The sequence below is a fragment of the Hyla sarda genome (genome assembly GCF_029499605.1).
Source record: "Hyla sarda isolate aHylSar1 chromosome 1 unlocalized genomic scaffold, aHylSar1.hap1 SUPER_1_unloc_2, whole genome shotgun sequence".
NCBI lineage: Eukaryota > Metazoa > Chordata > Amphibia > Anura > Hylidae > Hyla > Hyla sarda.
In genome coordinates this window covers 593,416-615,249 of record NW_026607581.1, presented here as the reverse complement: position 1 = coordinate 615,249, position 21,834 = coordinate 593,416, and the positions used below count along the sequence as shown (strand labels likewise).

Below are 21,834 nucleotides of genomic sequence, written 5' to 3'. Positions count from 1 at the left end.
ACCTCTCCAGTCATATCCATCTATTACATAGATAAGAATGAGGTCATGTGACATCACTCCCAGAGTCCCTCACCTCTCCAGTCATATCCATCTGTTGTTACATAGATAAGAATGAGGTCATGTGACATCACTCCCAGAATCCCTCACCTCTCCAGTCATATCCATCTGTAATTACATAGATAAGAATGAGGTCATGTGACATCACTCCCAGAATCCCTCACCTCTCCAGTCATATCCATCTGTAGTTACATAGATAAGAATAAGGTCATGTGACATCACTCCCAGAATCCCTCACCTCTCCAGTCATATCCATCTGTTATTACATAGATAAGAATGAGGTCATGTGACATCACTCCCAGAATCCCTCACCTCTCCAGTCATATCCATCTGTTATTACATAGATAAGAATGAGGTCATGTGACATCACTCCCAGAATCCCTCACCTCTCCAGTCATATCCATCTGTTATTACATAGATAAGAATGAGGTCATGTGACATCACTCCCAGAATCCCTCACCTCTCCAGTAAGCCGGAAGAGTATCTGTAGGGTGAGGTTTATGATCCTGTCGGCCATCTTGTTCCTGTCTCTCTCCATGGTTGATGGGTCATCCAGGAGAATTCTCTTATATAGAAGATATCAGCAGAGGATCCTGGATTGGAGAAACCTGAAGGGAAGAAGAGGAGACGATGATAAACTGCACCAGATTCTATGGAGAAATAAAATCCATTTCCTGGAGATAATCTGGGGAAACATCTGAGGAGACATTATAGGAGTTTTCAGATTTCTCTATAAAACAAAATCCATTGTCCGAGGGCTGTAAAATAAGAGACTAGAGCGCACTCCCCTCTCCCGTCCAGTGGTGGTGCTCTGGTCCTCCAGGTCTTCTGAGGTCGCTCTCCCTGTTCTGCTGAAGACGTTGTGAATCCATTTCTCCTAATCTCTGAGGCTGCGGTGTATTCAGAACGTCTTCATCAGAGCAGGGAGAAGAATAGAGGGATTCAATATGACATTGTCCAATGAAGAATACTGAAATGTGTCCACTAGGGGGCACAATATACATCACAATTACATCAGGATTTTATGTGAATTGTGATATGTCCCCCCGGAAGAACCTGCTATTACCTGCAGCAGAGGCCAAGCATCATATACCGTTACACACGCAGGGTCTGGGCCACCACCGGAGTCAGTGTTTCCCAAGCAGGGGGCCTCCAGCTGTTACAGCATTTGGCTGTCAGGGCATGCTGGGAGTTGTAGTTTTACAACAGCTGGAGGCACGCTGGTTTGGAAACACTGTCTATAGTAATAATAGGGGCGCGGGAGAAATTTAAAAAACCTGATGCTTACATAGTCCTGTATGGAAGAAGTGGCTGATACCCGGAGAAAAGAGACTGACCAGGTGACAGGATGGGCGGGTAAGTGACCTGATACCTTCACCATCCAGACATCCCCTGGGGGGCAGTATAGGCAGGAAATCAGGCAAACAACTACTGGTCGGCACGGCGCTCCCTAGAGAAACAACCGCACAGCGCCATGTCTAAGCCACGCCCACCTACATTATTTTATTACAAAAATGGGATATAAACTTATTAGGGGAGGGGCTTCTATTACAAACCCTGAATAACGCTCTGCCATAGTGATCAGTGTTATCGGTGCTCGGCTTATACAGGCTGTGGAGGTGTCTGTATACTTAGAGCACCGATCTGACCACAGAGCATGGTAAGGGGCCCTCCTCTCAGCTGATCTAGACTCCGCCCCCAACAACTGCATTTTACTATTAGATCCTGCAATCGACTTTGATCATGGAATCTAAAGGGTTAATGGCGATGAGTGTCATTAGTGGTGAGTCCTGGCTGCTTATAGCTCCTGAGCTCACCTCAAAGTCCCATATGGGGCACAGAATGTAAATATACATCGTGTCCTTAAGGGTTAATAATAAACATCCCCAATAATCCTGATCTGATGGTGACCGCACACACATACCTGTATCTGTAGAGGAGCCGTGTGCTTACAGGACCTGCGATTATGTCACAGTCATGTGATCAGTCACATGGAGGAGGAGGAGTCACATGACCAGGGGCTGCTGCTCTGAGAGATCTCCACACACAACACAACAGCAGTGACTGCCCCACCAGGACCTGCTCCGTATCTGCTACATGCTGGAGGTGTAGGACCTGTGATGATGTCACTATCATGTGACCAGTACATTTGGGGGCAAAGTATAGCAGTAAAGATGGGACTGTGGCTGAAGGACCTGTGGGGAGGATCATGTGACAGGAGTGGGCGGAGGTCAGCAGTACAGGATAGACGGGATGTTGAGTTAAGGACCTGTGAGAATGGTCATGTGACAGCAGAGTCCCGATTGATCACATGACTGTGACATCATCGCAGGTCCTGTAAGTACACGGCTCCTGTACAGCTCTGCAGGTGGAGGTATGTGTGAGGTCACATGTTGCTGTTAGATTTTTTTTGTACTATTAACCCCTTCAGAACCCAGCAGTTTTGCGTTTTAACCCCTTAAGGACACAGTGATTTCTCTTTTTAATGTTTTCCTTCTCTCCTTCTAATAGACATAATGATTGTAATTTCCTCTTTACAAACCCATATGAGTCTTGTTCTTGTTGTTTTTTTTCACCACCGGTTTGTACTTTGTAATGACATCACTCATTTTACTGCAAAATCAAGGGACAAAAATTTTATTTGTGGGGTGAAATCTGGGGTCTTCTGTTTGGCCGCAGTGCACATTACGGTAATAATTCTCTTTATTCTGTAGGTCCAAACGATTACAATGATCAATGATTTATACAGGTTTTATTTTAATACTTTTAAAATATAAAAAAATTCGAACTTTTTGTACAATAATGAGTCTGTATCAGATTGTCCCACCTTGTCCCCTATAACTCTCTTATTATTCCGTATACGGGGATGTATGAAAGTCATTTTTTGCGCTGTGATCTGTAATTTCAACTAATTTTGATGAGACTCTTTGATCGCTTTTTAAGACTTTTCTTTTGGCCCATGAAGTTGTATTTTTTTACGTTTACACCGTGCGGTTACACATATGTTTAGATTTATTTTTTGTTTACATAATTTTATTTAAAAAAATTGGTAAATGGGGAAGATTCAATTGTTTATTAGGGGAGGGGCTTATTCACATTAAGTTAATGTTCTTTTTACCTTATTCCCAGTTTTTTAGTCCCTGTAGTAGACTATTACATGGAATCTATAGATTACATACACTGATCAATGCTGTGATGCTGAGGCTACCTGCAGGATTGGAGCGTCGTTCAGACAGCGTGGAGCGAGGTTAGGGACCTCCACACGTTCTCTCAGCTGACCGGGACCCCGCTATTTCACTGTGGGGGTCATTATCAGCTCCACTGAGCTACAGGAAATAGATTTTTGGCATTGGTGATGTCCGGCATTAGCAATGAGTCCCAGATGCTGATAGCAGGTAGGACCTAGGGGCTATGAATCGTGCTGAACTCCTGACTGTGCGTCAAATCTTATCACTTTAATGACAGGAGTCCCTGCTCTGAAAGGGGTTTCCTGCACAAGAGCAGAAGATATGCCAGATTTGATGCATCTCCTGCTTCGGAGCTGGGCCTATGGCTATACATTATATACCTCCTGCCCAGTCAGCCATGAAGGAGTTAAATGATGGTGATGCGTTGCTACTTACCTTTTTTGGGGCCACACACTATACAGATAGCTGCTTATTGTCCCTTCTACTCGCTGGGATAAGAACAACCAGTCTATCTAGGGTTAAGTGGCGCACCGCACTGCCAATTCTATCCTTAGGGGCCAGACAGTAAGCAGCCATCTATATAGTCCCGGGGGAGGGGAGCAGTGATACTATGAAATATCACTTAACTCCTTACACTCCATGGGACGGGCGCTTTGGGTATAATGACCTGAACTGACAGCTGGATCATCAGACTTGCGATCAGTTCAGGACATGTGACCATAATATAGAGGATCTGCCCCGACAAGTATTCACCTCATCATCCGAGAGCAAGAAGATAAATCATGTGCAGGAATATCCCCTCAAATGTCTCCATATAACATCCTGGAATTGTATAGAATTAAATGTTTATTCACAATACAGGTTCCTATAAGGTGTCAGGACGTGGCGGTCTATTTCTCCATGGAGGAGTGGGAGTATGTAGAAGGACACAAGGATCAGTACAAGGATCAGGTCATGATGGAGGATCAGCAGCCCCTCACATCAGCAGGTAATAGACATGACTATATACACACGTCCTCTCATTATTTGTATGTAAAGAATGAATTCAGTCTCTGTATGTGTTCCCTACAGTCAGATCCAGTAGGAGAACAGTACCAGAGAGGTGTCCCTGTCCTCTTGATGAACAGAATATGAAGAACATTACTACAGGGAAAGATCTCATCTATATTAATGCTACAGACATAAAGGAAGAAGAGACAGATGTGAGCGGTGATGAGCAGTATAAGGAGGACATTCCTACAGGGAAAGATCTCTTTTATATTAATGCTACAGACATAAAGGAAGTAGAAGCAGAGACCGATGTGAGCGGTGATGACCAGTATAAGGAGGTCATTTCTACAGGAAAAGATCTGATCTACATTAATACTACAGACATAAAGGAAGAACAAGAGACCGATGTGAGCGGTGATGAGCAGTATAAGGAGAACATTCCTACTGAGAAAGGTCTGATCTATATTAATGCTACAGACATAAAGGAAGAAGAACAAGAGACAGATGTACGTAGTGATGAGCAGTATAAGGAGGACATTCCTACAGGGAAAGATGTGATCTATAATAATGCTACATACATAAAAGAAGAAGAAGAGACAGATGTGAGCGGTAATGAGCAGTATAAGGTGGACATTCCTACAGGGAAAGATCTGATCCATAATAATGCTACAGACATAAAGGAAGAAGAGACAGATGTGAGCATTGATGAGCAGTATAAGGAGGACATTCCTACAGGTAAAGATCTGATCTATAATAATGCTCCAGACATAATAGTAAAAGCAGAAGAGACAGATGTGAGCGGTGATGAGCAGTATGAGGAGGACATTTCTACAGGTAACCACCCAGGTAAGTAGTGATCACTAAATACAGAGAAGGGTCACAGATTCTATTCAGTCACTGGCTACAATAATATTTTGGGGGAAGTATTGGTGTAATTAGAATCTCTGGGACTACAGGACAAATTTTGGAATACCATCCCCCTCCCCCAAAACATATGTCAGGCTGGGGCCTCCCAGCTCCTCTGGGCACAAGTGACCTCCGCTCCGTGCAGGGATTACTGTCAACCACTGCATGAAGAGGTGCCCGACATACCTCTCTATAAATCTCTATGGGAGAGCCAGAGATATACAAACGGGATGACAGGCAGGAGATCGCGGGGGTCTCAGTGGTCGGACCCCTCACTATCAGATATTTATCCTCCCAGGATTCTGTGGCTAGGGGATAAGTACTTAAGTACTAGAGTTTTCCGTTAACACCGTAACGACCATGGACGAGTATACATGTCCAGGGGGGATGCACGTTCCAGCACCTGGACGAGTATATATGTCCATGGTTCTTGTGGGTACTGTCCAGTGTACCCACAAGATCACGGCAGGGACTCGGCTGTAATACACAGCCAGGACCCTGCCGCATTGCCGGGACCTAAGTAAACTTTGGTCCCAGCAGTTTAACCCTTACAGCCGCGATCAGAAGTGACCGCGGGCTGTAAGTGTTTTGATGGAGGGAGCTCCCTCTGTCTTCCCTGCAGCACCCCACAGCACGACCGCAGGGTGCTGTGTGTAATCCCCGGCAGGCAGGGGCCTGCTGCACTGCCGGAACCGTGTAAAAAAAAATGTAAAGAAAATAAAAAATACATTTATTAAATAAATGAAAAATAAAAATGCATAATGTGTAGGATTACACGGCGCACATCCCATATTACATGCTGCGGATGCCCCGGCAGTCACAATAGTGAGCTCCCTGCTGCGGCTGGGTATCTTTGTGTCTCCACTCATAGCGGTGGATTTCCCGCTGGCAGTCATGAGCGGACACACTGAGCTACCCAGCCACAGCAGTGATCTCGCCCTTGTGACTGCCGGGGGCATCCGCGGTGTGAAATACTCTGCGCTCTATGTGACCCTACACTGCGTCCCGTTCATACTGCGTTTCAGCGTTATGTTACAGGTATCCGTCAGCATCATGTCAATAATAATGATGCTGACGTATACTGTAGCAGCTCCAGTCATTTCGGAATGAGACGGGTCCAGTATACATTGGATCCCTTTTCTGACATGACAGCGGACACCGATACTGCAGAAATGCTGTATGAATGGGGACTATCACCCAAACCCCCAGTGATGGATATATTCACCATGAGCGGATGATTATTCCCACAACATGGCGGATATATCCATCAGGAACTATAACTGTCACAGACAGCTGCGCGTCACTGCTAGAAGACCAAGGACCAATCAGAGCGCTCCCTGCTCCAGACAATACACTTGTGGGGGTGCGGTATTGTTCTGACAGCTCCGATCCTTTGCAGGCATGGAGTGGGGTCTATAATTCATATATTGATGTCCTGATGGCCAAAGGGGGCTCCTCTCCTTCTTGGCCCTACCAGGCTGTCAGGCAACCAGATATGGCCTAAGTAGGGGTACTGCCAGCCCGGGACAAACAGCATGATGTGGGGCGCATTTCCTCCATTTTAAAAGCGACCAAAATGATGTCCCACAAATAAAGAATTTGTGGAAAAAAAAGCTAATTGCTATTTTTTTTCCACTGAATTTAAAATAATTCTATCCAAACAATAAGAGCTCAACATTCTCACTTTGAGCCAGATGTGAGCAGTGATGAACAGTATAAGGAGGACATTCCTACAGGGTAAGATCTGATCTATATTAATACTACAGATATAAAGGAGGAAAAAGAAGAGACAGATTTGAGCAGTGATTAGCAGTATAAGGAGGACATTCCTACAGGGAAAGATCTAATCTATATTAATACTACACACATAATAGTAAAAGTAGAAGAAAACACAGATGTGAGTGGTGATGAGCAGTATAAGGAGGACATTCCTACAGGGAAAGATCTGATCTATTGTAATGCTCCAGACATAATAGTAAAAGTAGAAGAAGAGACAGATGTGAGCGGTGATGAGCAGTATAAGGAGGACATTCCTACAGGTAACCGCCCAGGTGAGTAGTAACCACTAAATACAGAGAAGGGTCATAGATTCTATTCAGTCACCGGCTGCAATAATATGTTCGGGAAGTATTGGTGTAACGAGAATCTTTGGGACTTCAGGGCAAATACTATCCCCCTCCCCCTCTATATTGACTCTATAGCAGTTGACTTGATACCATCACCACTACATAGTGACTGAATAATACCGCCATACTGTTTATGAAACACATTATATACAGACTAATATTCCTCCATATAGAGACCATATAGCAGTAGATACCAGCAGTGACTAACAGGTGACGTCTTCCTCGAGTCGTTCTCTTCCCTTTTGTACGCTGAGCGGACTCGTTGCAGTAACTCTGCATAGATCCCATGTCTTTAATTGCCCTGGACACTTTCTTCTGCCCCAAAGACCCCGAGAAGCCTTAGTTCAGTTATCCCAGCTATGGGTCCTACCAGGGGTCAGTCATCGACAAAGAAGCTGCAAACTTATGTCCGAACCGCTACACAAGATGGCGCTGGTACCTTCCAAAGAATCCTGAGGAGAGGGGATAAGTGTCTGATCTTGGGGTCCGACCGCCGGGACCCCCCCGTGATCTCCTGCCTGACACCCCAGATCTCTCCAGGCACAGGTGACCTCCGCTCCGTGCAGGGATTACTGTCCACCACCGCACCAAGAGGTGCCTGACATGTCTCTCCATGAATCTCTATGGGAGAGCCGGGGATACACAAACGGGACCCCGCGTGATCAAACATTTATCCCCACAGGATTCTGTGACTAGGCGATCGCGCAGATGTCCGCCATTAACCCCTCAGATGCCGTGATCAATACTGATTGGATGATCGGATTGCCCGCAGCGCTGCCGCGGGGATCCGATCATCCAGCATGACAGCCGGAGGTCCCCTTACCTAGCTCCGGCTGTCTCCCGGGGTCTTCTGCTCCAGTCTGCGATCGAGCAGAAGATCACCGATAATACTGATCAGTGCTGTGTCCTATGCATAGCACTGCACAGTATTAGCAATCAAATGATTGCTATAGATAGTCTCCTATGGGGACATAAAAAGTGTAAAAAAAAAAGTTGAAAAATGTAAAAATAAAAAGTAAAAAAAAAGGGAAAAATCGCCTACCCCAATAAAAATGAAAATTGTCCGTTTTTCCTATTTTACCCCCAAAAAGCATAAAACTTTTTTTAATAAACATATTTGGTATCGCCGTGTGTGTGTAAATGTTCGAACTATCAAAATATAATGTTAATGATCCCGTACAGTGAATGGCGTAAATGTAAAAGATTTAAAAAGTCCACAAATCCTGCTTTTTTGTCACATTTTATTTAAAAAAATAATAAAAAATGATCTAAAAGTTTTAATATACAAATGTGGTATCTAAAAAAAGTACAGATGACGGCCCAAAAAATGAGCCCTTATATCGCCCTATATACGGAAAAATTTAAAAGTTATAGGTGGTCAAAATAGGGCGATTTTAGATTACTGATTTTGTACAAAAAGTTTTTGACTTTTTTTAAGCGGTACAAAAATATAAAAGTATCTACCCATGGGTACCATTTTAATCGTATTGACCCACAGAATAAAGAACACCTATAATTTTTACCGTAAAGTGTACAGCGTGAAAACAAAACCTTCCAAAATGTGCAAAATTTTGGTTTTCATTTAAATTTCCTCCCTAAAAATTTTTTTGGGGGGGTTCGCCGTACATTTTATGGTAAAATTTGAGGTTTCATTACAAAGTGCAATTGGTCACGCATAAAACAAGCCCTTATGTGGGTCTGCAGATGGAAATATAAAGGAGTTATGGATTTTAGAAGGCGAGGAGCAAAAAACGAACATGCAAAAATAAAATTGGCCTGGTCCTTGAGGTGAAAATGGGCTTGGTCATTAAGGGGTTAAAAGGGTGCTTCGGTGTTTTTAACTTTTTGTTCAGAACGCTCGGAGCCAGAGGCCGTGATCATAATGTCACAGCCACGGCCCCTTGTGATGTCATTTTCATGCCCCCTCTATTCGTGTCTATTGGAGGGGGCGTGTCAGATTACACGCCCCCTCCGATACACATGAATGGAGGAGACACGACATCACGATGGGGCGTGGTTGTGACGTCACTGGAGTTTATTTTAGAACGCCCTGTGCTGCGGGAGATCCTGGGGGCCCCAGCAGCCGGACCCCCGCGATCAGACATCTTATCCCCCATCCTTTGAATAAGGAATAAGATGTCTAGCAGTAGAGTACCCCTTTAAAGCCCTTTATTCTTTCCCTCTGATACAGAAATGTTCCGGTTCGGGTCACTTGTGTGGGTCCAAATGGAGGTATAGGTGCGGCTGGCGAGCCGTAAGCGAAAATCATTCAAAATAAAGGTTCCTCTTTTAACTTGGTTCCAGGAAAATTTCACTAACTTTATTAGAACATAAGTCTTTCTATACACATTAATAGACAAAAGACAAAAATGTGATACTGTCTGCCTAGACAGGATAGGGGATAGGTTATAGATCGGACCCCCGCGATCTCCTGAACGGGGCCCTGGCAGTCTGCAGGGAGCGGCCGTTCTGACCCCCACAGGATGCCGTGGCCGACACACCCCCTCCATATATCTCTATGGGATACATGGAGGGGGAGTGTCGTCCGCCGCTCCATGCAGGGGTTGGTCCGCCCCCTTCAAGCAGACTGTCAGGGCCCCATTCAGGAGATCGCTGGGACTCCCAAGGGTCGGACCCCCGTGATCTATAACGTATCCCCTATCCTTTGCCTGAATTCTCTGGCTGGCAGGAGGATTATAAAGGGGGTGGTTTGGATGACTGCTCCCATTATAACCTGCGGGGTCAGGTGGATTGGGGGGCACGGTCATTTGGTCCCTGACCGGGCCCCATAGCAGTGATTTTCCCTGAGGCTGTGTCCACATGATTGTCAAAGACTGGTGTCCCTGCTCCTTGTAAGGCAGGGGTGTCAACCTGTGGCCCTCCAGATGTTGCAAAACTTCAGAGGGAAGCCTTGATTTACCTTTGGGGACATTGTGCATCCTCTAGAGGACCTTTGGTGTCCAGGCATGCTGGGAGTTGAAGTTTTGCAACATCTGGAGGGCCACAGTTTGACACCACTGTTGTATGGCTGCTCCGCTATCAGAGCAACTATCTTTCTTCAGTTTTGCAGTAAATCTTTACAAAGTACTATTGCTTAGAAATGTAAAAATGTCCTGGGTTGTTAAGGTTAATACTCAAAAATAAAATCTGTGTTATTCTCTGCAGATTCTTGTACCAGGAGATCAGAGGAGAATCTTATATCTTCAGATTATAAAGCAGATGATGATATCACACAAGATACATATGAAGAACATTCCATTATCCCAGATACACCCTCAGCCCTTCACAGCCAAGATCTGTCATCTCATCCTTATATACAGGTCCTGTCTTCTCAGTCATCACAGGATGTTCAGCAAAATAAAAGTCACAGAAGGGGTGTTGGACATCAGAAAGATTGTGCAAAGGAAAGGCCATATTCATGTTCAGAATGTGGAAAGTGTTTTACCAAGAAATCAAATCTTGTGAGACATAAAAGAAGCTACAAAGGAGAGAAGCCGTTTTCATGTCCACAATGTGAGAAATGTTTTACTGGGAAACAAGGTCTTGTTCGCCATCAAAGAACTCACACAGGAGAGAAGCCATTTCCATGTTCAGAATGTGGGAAATGTTTTACTCAGAAATCATACCTTGTTGTACATCAAAGAACTCACACAGGAGAGAAGCCATTTTCATGTTCAGAATGTGGGAAATGTTTTACTTATAAATTAGACCTTGTTGTACATCAAAGAAATCACACAGGAGAGAAGCCATTTTCATGTTCAGAATGTGGAAAATGTTTTGCTTTTAAATCATGTCTTGTTGTACATGAAAGAACTCACACAGGAGAGAAGCCATTTTCATGTTCAGAATGTGGGAAATGTTTTAATTATAAATCAGGTCTTGTTGTACATCAAAGAACTCACACAGGAGAGAAGCCATTTTCATGTTCAGAGTGTGGGAAATGTTTTGCTCAGAAATCAGATCTTGTTAAACATCAAAGAACTCACACAGGGGAGAAGCCATTTCCATGTTCAGAATGTGTGAAATGTTTTACTCAGAAATCAGACCTTGTTTTACATCAAAGAACTCACACAGGAGAGAAGCCATTTTCATGTTCAGAATGTGGGAAATGTTTTGCTCAGAAATCAGATCTTATTAAACATCAAAGAATTCACACAGGGGAGAAGCCATTTCCATGTTCAGAATGTGTGAAATGTTTTACTCAGAAATCAGACCTTGTTTTACATCAAAGAACTCACACAGGAGAAAAGCCATTTTCATGTTCAGAATGTGGGAAATGTTTTGCTCAGAAATCAGACCTTGTTGTACATAGAAAAACTCACTCAGGAGAGAAGCCATTTTCTTGCGCAGAATGTGGGAAATGTTTTGCTCAGAAATCAATTCTTGTTAAACATCAAATAACTCACACAGGGGATAAGCCATTTTTATGTTCAGAATGTGGCAAATGTTTTACTCGCAAATCAGACCTTGTTGTACATCGAAAAACTCACACAGGAGAGAAGCCTTTTTCATGTTCTAACACAGGGGAGAACATGAAGCAGAGCAAAAAATTATGCAAATAACACATCTATATATTAACCATGTACATAGGATAGTTGACAATAATGCATACTTATATATATTTATACAATATATGCTTCATCTCCAAACTTGATATCATTTTTTAGGAAGTTCTCTATATTATACACTGCTCAAAAAAATTAAGTGAACACTAAGATAACACATCCTAGATCTGAATGAATGAACTAATCTTATGAAATACTTTCGTCTTTACATAGTTGAATGCGCTGACAACAAAATCACACAAAAATTATCAATGGAAATCAAATGTAGCAACCCATGGAGGTCTGGATATGGAGTCACACTCAACATCAAAGTGGAAAACCGCACTACAGGCTGATCCAACTTTATGTAGTGTCCTTAATACAAGTCCCAATGAGGCTCAGTAGTGTGTGTGGCCTCCATGTGCCCGTATGACCTCCCTACAACACCTGGGCATGATCCTGATGAGGTGGAGGATGGTCTCCTGAGGGATGTCCTCCCAGACCTGGACTAAAGCATCCGCCAACTCCTGAACAGTCTGTGGTGGATGGAGCGAGACGTCCCACAACTGCTCAATCGGATTCAGGGGAACGGGCGGCCAGTCCATAGCATCAATGCCTTCCTCTTGTAGATACTGCTGACACACTCCAGCCACATGAGGTCTAGCATTGTTTTGTATTAGGAGGAACCCAGGGCCAACCGCACCAACATATGGTCTCACAAGGGGTCTGAGGATCTCATCTCGGTACTTAATGGCAGTTAGGCTACCTCTGGCAAGCACATGGAGGGCTGTGCGGCCCCCCAAAGAAATGCCACCCCACACCATTACTGACCCACTGCCAAACCGGTCATGCTGGAGGATGTTGCAGGCAGCAGAACATTCTCCACGTCTGTCACATGTGCTCAGTGTGGACCTGCTTTCATCTGTGAAGAGCACAGGGCACCAGTGGTGAATTTGCCAATCTTGTTCTCTGGCAAATGCCAAACATCCTGCAAGGTGTTGGGCTGTAAGCACAACCCCCACCTGTGGACGTCAGGCCCTCATACCACCCTTATGTATCTGTTTCTGACCGATTGAGTCTTGCATACTTGTGGCCTGCTGGAGGTCTTTTTGCAGGGCTCTGGCAGTGCTCCTCCTTGCACAAAGGCGGAGGTAGCGGCCATGCTTCTGGGTTGTTGCCCTCCTACGTCCTCCTCCACATCTCCTAATGTACTGGCCTGTCTCCTGGTAGCGCCTCCATGCTCTGGACACTACGCTGACAGACACAACAAACTTCTTGCTACAGTTCGCATTGATGTGCCATCCTGGATGAGCTGCAATACCTGAGCCACTAGTGTGGGTTGTAGTCGCCGTCTTATGCTACCACTATAGAGAAAGCACTTCCAGCATTCAAAAGTGACCAAAACATCAGCCAGGAAGCATAGGAACTGAGAAATGGTCTGTGGTCACCACCTGCAGAACCACTCCTTTATTGGGGGTGCTAATTGCCTATAATTTCCACCTGTTGTCTGTTCCATTTGCACAACAGCATGTGAAATTGATTGTCAATCAGTGTTGCTTCCTGAGTGGACAGTGGGATCTCACAGAAGTGTCAGTGACTTGGAGTTACATTGTGTTGTGTAAGTGTTCCCTTTATTTTTTTGACTTATAATAAATGTAATATTGTCCCTGACGTTGTATATAGGGACTGTAATGCGTCAGTGATGTCCCCGCCCCCTTCTCATTATGATTATAGAGACTTTAATTCAAGGCATCAGACAGGATTCGCGCGTCTCCCGTGAAGATCGTCTCTTCTGAACATAAGACGTTGCAGATACTTTTATTTATCACAAACCCTAGACCAGCGTTTCCCGTCTTGACGTCTATTTTCGGTCTCAGATCATAAAATCCATTTTTCTATATGAGACGTCGTCAATATCCCAGCGTCCCCCGGGTTCAGTAAACATCGGTGTAATTCTTTTCCTTTTCTTTGTCCTCCCCGGGGTATAAAATACCTAGAGATCTGATCACATCTGGTACAAGATCTCTTTACTTCACACTTTGCGCCATTATTACACGGATTGAAGACCCAGTTACACGCTCGTAAATTCCCATATATGTCGTGGATTGGAAGGAAAAAGGTTCTTAAATCTTATATTTACCAATAATATTTTTACAGTCCGTCCCTATCATTGTACGGAATTGTTATTTTTCTTCTATCCGATGGTTATTTAGTAATTTTGTTATGATTCAGAAGAGACCACGTGTCCCGTATAGACGCTCACCCTGAAGACATTAGACGGCGGTTTTGTGTTTCCGGATTTACACACTTATTATAAAGCTTTTCCTTCATCTGGATTATTAGAGCTCGTTCGCTCTTCTTTTTCTCATCCTCCCCTTCATATTCCTCCTCATGTGGATATGGAATTCTCCTCAGTCCCTCCTTCTATAGGGCCCATTTTGTGGCCCCCGCACTCCTCCTTGGCCTCTCTAGTTCTTTCCTCTTTTATATATAACTTTGTCGGTATTACGAGACTGCTCTACGACTGATTCTGATTTCCCTTCTTCCCTAACCCCACTTTCTTTACTCCCTATGGTTATTACTAAACACATTTTCCCTCTTCCCCTTTGTGGGAACGTTTACATTCTTTTACGTTACGAGATTTATATTCTTCTACTAAGACTTTGGCCATAGAGGAATCTCAGGCTTTCTGGGGTTTTATAAGTAAATTTATCTTTATTCTCCAATGTTTTAAGCGTTATACTAACATACGTCCCTGAAATTGGTTAGAGAGATTGTATTTATTTCCTAAATAATAATACTATCTAAGCTTTATTCTTATCTGATTTCTTCTGCTCCTAATAGTAACCAAAATGCATCTTATATGAGAAGAGGAGCTGAATATCCAACTCTCTGAAGAGTTTATCTCTCGTGCAGGTTTATCTCTAGCGCTCACGTGGCTTCTCTCCCTGTATTCGTATACAGGAAAGTTCATATAAGATATGTTGTCGAGGGTATGGGAGTCCTCCTCTCCTTTTGTCACATGGTATTAGAGAATCAGTCCTTAGATAAATGGTATTAGCCATCAGTCCTTAGATAAAGCTGGGGAGCCGACGAAACGTCATTGAACTGGATACATGGGAGTTTTAATTGCAGCGCTTGCATTTAGCTTCTGATTACTAAATATATAGAGAGCTCCTGAACGGCCATACAGAATAAGCGCACATTCCTTCTGAGCTTATCATATTTCCAGCACACTGATACGCAGCTAAACTGGAGCTGTAATTATAACAGTGGTGTGGTTCTGACACCTAGTGGTGAACATTTCATTTGGTTTTTGATTTCTTTTGATATTATAATAGTGACCAATAAAAGTTACATTTTATAGGGAGGGTTCTTAGTTTAGGGTACCCCTTTAGTGGTTTTCCCCTAAAGTTGTTGATATATTCCGAGTTATCCGGGCACCTTCTGGGGTTTTGTTGTATGTGGATTGAGTCGGGCACTCTTTTACGTATTGCAAAAGAAAGACATAGAAAATCTATGAAAAAATCTGGGGTCAGCTCACCGCCTGACGATGTCTTCAGTATACGGAGGGATAGGACACTTGCATCACATGTGGAAGCTCGGCAAATGGAAGAAGCTGGTAAATTCTATTATCCCATTCTCTAAGGTGGTGTATAAAAACAGGAAATGCTAAATTTGAGGGTGTGTGGGGCGCCTGGCGTTCCTCCCCCCTGACTCCCCAGAGTCAGTGCATGGTTTATCTGATCCACATATGGTGAATGTTCCTAGATATGTTCCTGTCTTATGTGATTGTGCTGAAATGAGGCGGTTCGTTCGGCAGCAGCATTCTCATTCCCTTTTTATTACTTGCTTTTTCTTTTAAATTCATTTCTAAATAGTGCTTAATCAGTGCAGGCGTAAGAGGGGGGTGGGACTACTTTTCTGTTTTCTGGCACCTCAGGGTGTGTGTTCTCTGTTATTGTTCCTTTTTTCAGCTCGATCCTGACTGTATGTGATGTCTCCCTCACCCTGACTGCTGCCCTTGTATGTTCCTGTATTTTTGCCGGTCTTACTAGCTTGTAATGCCGATGGTCTTTTATCTTTCAATAAAACCAATTTACCCTAATTACCAAATTTTTCCCTGCTGTCATCTTTGCATTAGAATTTCGACCCCGATGGGCCTTAAGCCAACCTGAAAAGAGATCCACACACACCAAAATGTATTCATACCCTCCTCACAAGGGGAGCTGAATACAGTGGTCCCTCAAGTTACAATATTAATTGGTTCCAGGATGACCATTGTATGTTGGGACCATAACTCTATGGAAACCTGGTAATTGGTTCTGAAGCCACCAAAAATGTCATCCAAAAATAGGAAAAAGTGAGGATTAAAGAAAGATAAGTAGATACTAATATGGATAAAGCAAATCCTTCCATATAAAAGTAATAGAGATCTGCTGGAGCTGTAACTCTTTTTATTATAAAAAATGAAAAACAAATCTGATACAAAACATAAAACAAAAACAAGCTTAACCAGCTATAACAAAAATAAAATTACAAAACAAACTCTGCCTAACCGGCCAGCCCAGATTTACTAAAATACACTTTTACTTTTCTCCATACAAAAATAACACACACAAACACGCATTTCAAAAAATGAACATAAAAATAGCTCAACTTGGCTTATAAAAAATATATAAACAAAATTCAGCACGACTTTGGCTATAAAAATAAAACAAAAGAAAAGGAACATAAAAGTAGCACAACTTGGCTATAAACACAAAAATTACCCTTACCCAGGGGAGAAAAAATAAAAAAATAAAAATGAATAAAAATAAAAATTGCTCAGCACAACGATCGGCGCCCAACACGGCAAGGAGCAGAGGACGGCCAGAGAGGATCCACGGGCGGCCCAGAAACCGGCAAGCGCCGGACCCAAAAAGAGCAAGCTAGAACCGAAGAAAAGGACAACACCGCCGAAAAGCGAGATCGCGAAGCCGGAGGCGAGGAGAGCAGAGACACCGGAGGGGAGCAGCCTCCCCAAGGGAGAAAAAAATAAAAAAAATACACAAACATGTGTACATGCATATACACAAGCATACTCACACACATATATATATATATATATATATATATATATATACATACACACATACATATACATACACAAATGACACTGCTTTTTTACTGGTCCGACTGCCACTATACACTATATAATATAAAACAATATAAATACAAAACACAATATATACAAAACACAATATATACAAAAATCACAGAAAATATACAAAAATATAATAAATACACTACAGAAAACGACAGAAAACACCTACACTAAAACTATCCTCTCACCCACACCACCCCTCCTGTACATGGGTCAGAGTCCATACCGTCCATACAGTTACATAGTTACATAGTTAGTACGGTCGAAAAAAGACATATGTCCATCAAGTTCAACCAGGGAATTAAGGGGTAGGGGTGTGGCGCGATATTGGGGAAGGGATGGGATTTTATATTTCTTCATAAGCATTAATGTTATTTTGTTCCATGAATGTATCTAATCCTGTTTTAAAGCTGTTAATTGTTCCTGCTGTGACCAGTTCCTGAGGTAGACCGTTCCATAAATTCACAGTCCTCACGGTGAAGAAGGCGTGTCGCCCCTTGAGACTAAACTTTTTCTTCTCCAGACGGAGGGAGTGCCCCCCTCGTCCTTTGGGGGTTTAACCTGGAACAGTTTTTCTCCATATTTTTTGTATGGGCCATTAATATACTTATATACGTTTATCATATCCCCCCTTAAACGTCTCTTCTCAAGACTAAACAATTGTAACTCCTTTAATCGCTCCTCATAGCTAAGATGTTCCATGCCCCATATTAGTTTAGTCGCGCGTCTCTGCACCCTTTCCAACTCTGCAGTGTCCCTTTTATGGACAGGTGCCCAAAACTGAACAGCATATTCCAGGTGAGGCCGTACCAATGCTTTATAAAGGGGGAGTATTATGTCCCTGTCCCTTGAGTCCATGCCTCTTTTGATACATGACAATATCCTGCCGGCTTTGGAAGCAGCAGCCTGACATTGCATGCTATTCTGCAGTCTGTGATCTACAAGTACACCCAGATCCTTCTCTACCAGTGACTCTGCCAGTTCAATCCCCCCTAAGACATATGATGCATGCAGGTTATTAGTACCCAGATGCATAACTTTACATTTATCCACATTGAACCTCATTTGTCAAGTGGAGGCCCAGACACTTAGTCTATCCAAGTCATCCTGTAACTTATGCACATCCTCTATAGACTGTACCATGCTACAAAGCTTGGTGTCATCTGCAAAGATAGAAACAGAGCTGTTAATACCATCCTCTATATCATTGATAAATAAATTAAACAACAGCGGGCCCAGTACTGAACCTTGGGGTACACCACTAATAACCGGGGACCAATCAGAGTACAAATCATTGACCACCACTCTCTGGGTACGATCCATGAGCCAGTGTTCAATCCAGTTACAAACTAAAATTTCCAAACCCAAAGACCTTAACTTACCTGTCAGACGTCTATGAGGGACAGTATCAAACGCTTTAGCAAAATCCAGAAACACTATATCCACAGCCATCCCTCTGTCAAGGCTTCTACTCACCTCTTCATAAAAGCAAATTAGATTGGTTTGACAACTTCTATCCTTAGTAAACCCATGCTGGCTATCACTTATAATACAATTATCCCCTATGTATTCCTGTATGTAATCCCTTATAAGTCCTTCAAACAATTTGCCCACAATGCACGTTAAACTTACCGGTCTATAGTTTCCTGGGGAAGACCTAGAGCCCTTTTTGAAGATTGGCACCACATTCGCCTTGCGCCAGTCCCTTGGCACAATACCAGACACCAGAGAATCTCTAAATATCATGAACAAGGGTACAGATATTACTGAACTTACCTCTCTAAGAACTCTTGGGTGTAGTCCATCCTGCCCTGGGGATTTGCTTACATTTATATCACTTAACTTACCTTGTACCATCTCTACATTAAGCCAGTTCAGTACATTACATGATGTGTTACCAGCACTGACCTGGCCAATGTCAGCTCCTTTTCCCATAGTGTATACAGAACTAAAGAACCCATTCAGTAGCTCCGCCTTCTCTTGATCGCCTGTGACAACCTCCCCATTATCATTATTAAGGGGTCCTACATGCTCTGTCCTTGGTTTTTTTTGCATTTATATATCTAAAAAAATATTTAGGATTAGTTTTGCTTTCTTTGGCCACCTGTCTCTCATTTTGAATTTTTGCTGTTTTTATTACATTTTTACAGATTTTATTAAGCTCCTTGTACTGTTTAAATGTTATAGCTGACCCATCAGATTTGTATTTTTTGAAGGCTATTTTTTGTTGTTTATTGCTCTTTTAACATCATGTGTCAGCCATGTAGGATTTAGTTTTAATCGTTTATATTTGTTCCCCTTTGGTATATATTTAGATGTATAGTTATTTAGAGTTGATTTCAAGATGTCCCATTTACCTTCTGTATCAGTATTTGAGAACACCTCCCCCCAGTCTATGTCCTGTAGTGCAGCCCTCAGCCCAGGGAAGTTTGCGTTTTTAAAGTTATATGTTTTTGCTTTCCCCACCTGTCTTTGTTTTCTACATTTTAAGTCAAAAGTAACTATATTGTGGTCGCTATTACCAAGGTTTTCCCGCACAGTTACATTACCAACCAGCTCTGCGTTGTTGGAAATGATCAGATCCAACAAGGCATCACTTCTTGTTGGGTCCTCCACAAACTGGCCCATAAAATTATCCTGCAATAAATTTAGGAATTGTCGCCCCTTTGTAGTTTAAGCCAACCCCGGACCCCAATCTATATCTGGATAGTTAAAATCTCCCATTATTACCACTGTACCTGCCTGGGCAGCCCTCTCTATTTGTTTATGAAGCCGAACTTCTATCTCTTCAGTGATATTAGGGGGTCTGTAGATTACCCCAAATATTATTTTTTCAGTATTTCCCTCCTTTTGTAATTCTACCCACAGTGATTCCACCTCCTCAAAATCATCACACACTATGGCATCGTTCACACTGACTTTCATACCATTTCTTACATACAGACAGACTCCACCACCTTTTCTGTTCATTCTATCCTTGTGAAACAATGTAAACCCCTGCAGATTGACAGCCCAGTCATGCGAGGAGTCCAGCCATGTCTCAGTGACCCCAACTATATCAATATGTTCCTCCAGTATCAAGGCCTCAAGCTCCCCCATTTTATTTGCTAGGCTTCTGGCATTTGTGAACATACACTTTACATTTCCATCCTTTATGTTATTGGGGTTAATGGGATTCAAGGGTGTAAGTTTTATTATCCTATGAAGCCTATTCCTATTAACTATTCTAACCCCTCCCTCCGCTCCTCCCCCAGGTACATTTATAATTCCCACCTCTCTATCTACACTATCTTCCCCCTCTTTGCTGTAGGTTCCCTCCCCCCAAGTCCCTAGTTTAAACACTCCTCCACCCTTCTAGCCATCTTCTCCCCAAGCAAAGTCCAGTCCTTAACTGACCCATGTCAGGACCCCAAAACACCACAAAACCACCACCCACAAATACACCCTCCCCACCTAACACTCCTCCCAACCAACTTATATACAAACTTATACATTCTGAACCACCACCCCCTTTAGGCCCAAGTTTGGTTGCCTGTAAGCCCTTCATACCATGTAAATTGAAAACATGCATCAGCCCACCACCAGGGAGAAGGATGGCCGACCTGATACATAAATCATTTTATACTCTTTCCCTAACTCCCCCTACAATTCTCCCTAATTCTATCCCTACAATAAATCTGACCCTGCCCTCACCCTATCTCTACCCCTATAACAACCCCTAACCAAAAATAAAAGGTACTCTACCCAAAAGGTTTAGTACCTAGGGCACATGAAATGAGAAACCTCTCCACAGGAGAGAAGCCCTACTGGTACCAAGACTGCCATACTCCAAAGACCTGATCTTCCCAAGGTCACCAGTGATGTTCCTACATACCTCCACCTCGGAGAGGATTTTCTGTTTGGTCGACACTAAGCACCGTGCGTTCCACGTGTAGTACCTAACCACTAAACTGACTAAGAATAAAGTGCCCCGATCTCGGCCACCCAGGTTCCTGAATGCCCCATAAGCCCACTCCGGATAGGCAAGGCCGGCAAGTTGACTCCAGCCGATGGAAGCGCCCACCCTGTTATAGACCCCTATGTTAAAGGGACAATGAAGCAGGAAGTGGTCCATGCTTTCCAGCGTGTCCCCGCACTCTCCTCGGGGACATCCCCGGTCATCAGAGTTCCTGTTCTTCAGGTTGTCCTTTACACATAGCTTCCCCTGAAAGCAGCGCCAGGCCAAGTCCCAAAACTTCTGGGGGATCCTTTTCATGTTTAAAAGATACAACCCCACCCTCAGATCCCGACCTGGGCAGTCCCTGAGCGCCAGAGGCTTCCGGAAGTGGGTCAACAGAACCCGTTTGTCAAGGAACTGCCTTGACTGGGTCCTGATCTCCAACACTCCCAGACCCCACCAACGTATCGCCTTCAGAGTCGGGGTAGCGTAAGCCGGAAGATATCCATGGGGCGTACGGAGGTCCTTCACTTGCCCTCCTGTCTCCCATTCCTGGAAGAAAGGCCGAAACCACTCCCTGCAGGAGAGTACCCACGGAGGAGCCCTCTCTGACCAGAGGTTTGCCAATGTTGGCTTTCAAGAAGGTGTTCGTTAAGAACACCACAGGGTTTACCATAGATAAACCCCCTAGTCTCCTCGTGCGGTACGTAACCTCCCTCTTGACTAGGTTCAACCTGTTCCCCCATAACAGTTGGAAAAACAGGCTGTAAACCCTAGTGTAGTAAGCCTCTGGTAAGATACATACACTGCCCAGATAGATAAACAGGGGGAGCAGGTACGATTTGATCAGGTGTACCCTTTGCCTGAGGGTCATAGACCAACCCTTCCACTGGTTCACCCTCTGAGTGGCATCCTGGAGCTTACCATCCCAGTTTTTGGT

At 43.5% G+C, this 21,834-nt stretch overlaps 1 protein-coding gene across 1 annotated transcript in view; it reads left to right on the top strand.

The window, feature by feature from the left end:
* Window positions 1-12,072, top strand: part of LOC130298082 (paternally-expressed gene 3 protein-like) — a 64,078-nt gene extending 52,006 nt beyond the window's left edge. The window contains exons 11-14 of the mRNA XM_056550975.1: window positions 2,418-2,431; window positions 4,107-4,233; window positions 4,317-5,081; window positions 10,433-12,072. Coding sequence (XP_056406950.1) covers window positions 2,418-2,431; window positions 4,107-4,233; window positions 4,317-5,081; window positions 10,433-11,829 — 2,303 coding nt within the window. The 3' untranslated portion in view covers window positions 11,830-12,072. The remainder of the gene's footprint in view (window positions 1-2,417; window positions 2,432-4,106; window positions 4,234-4,316; window positions 5,082-10,432) is intronic.
* The last annotated feature ends 9,762 nt before the right edge of the window (window positions 12,073-21,834 follow it).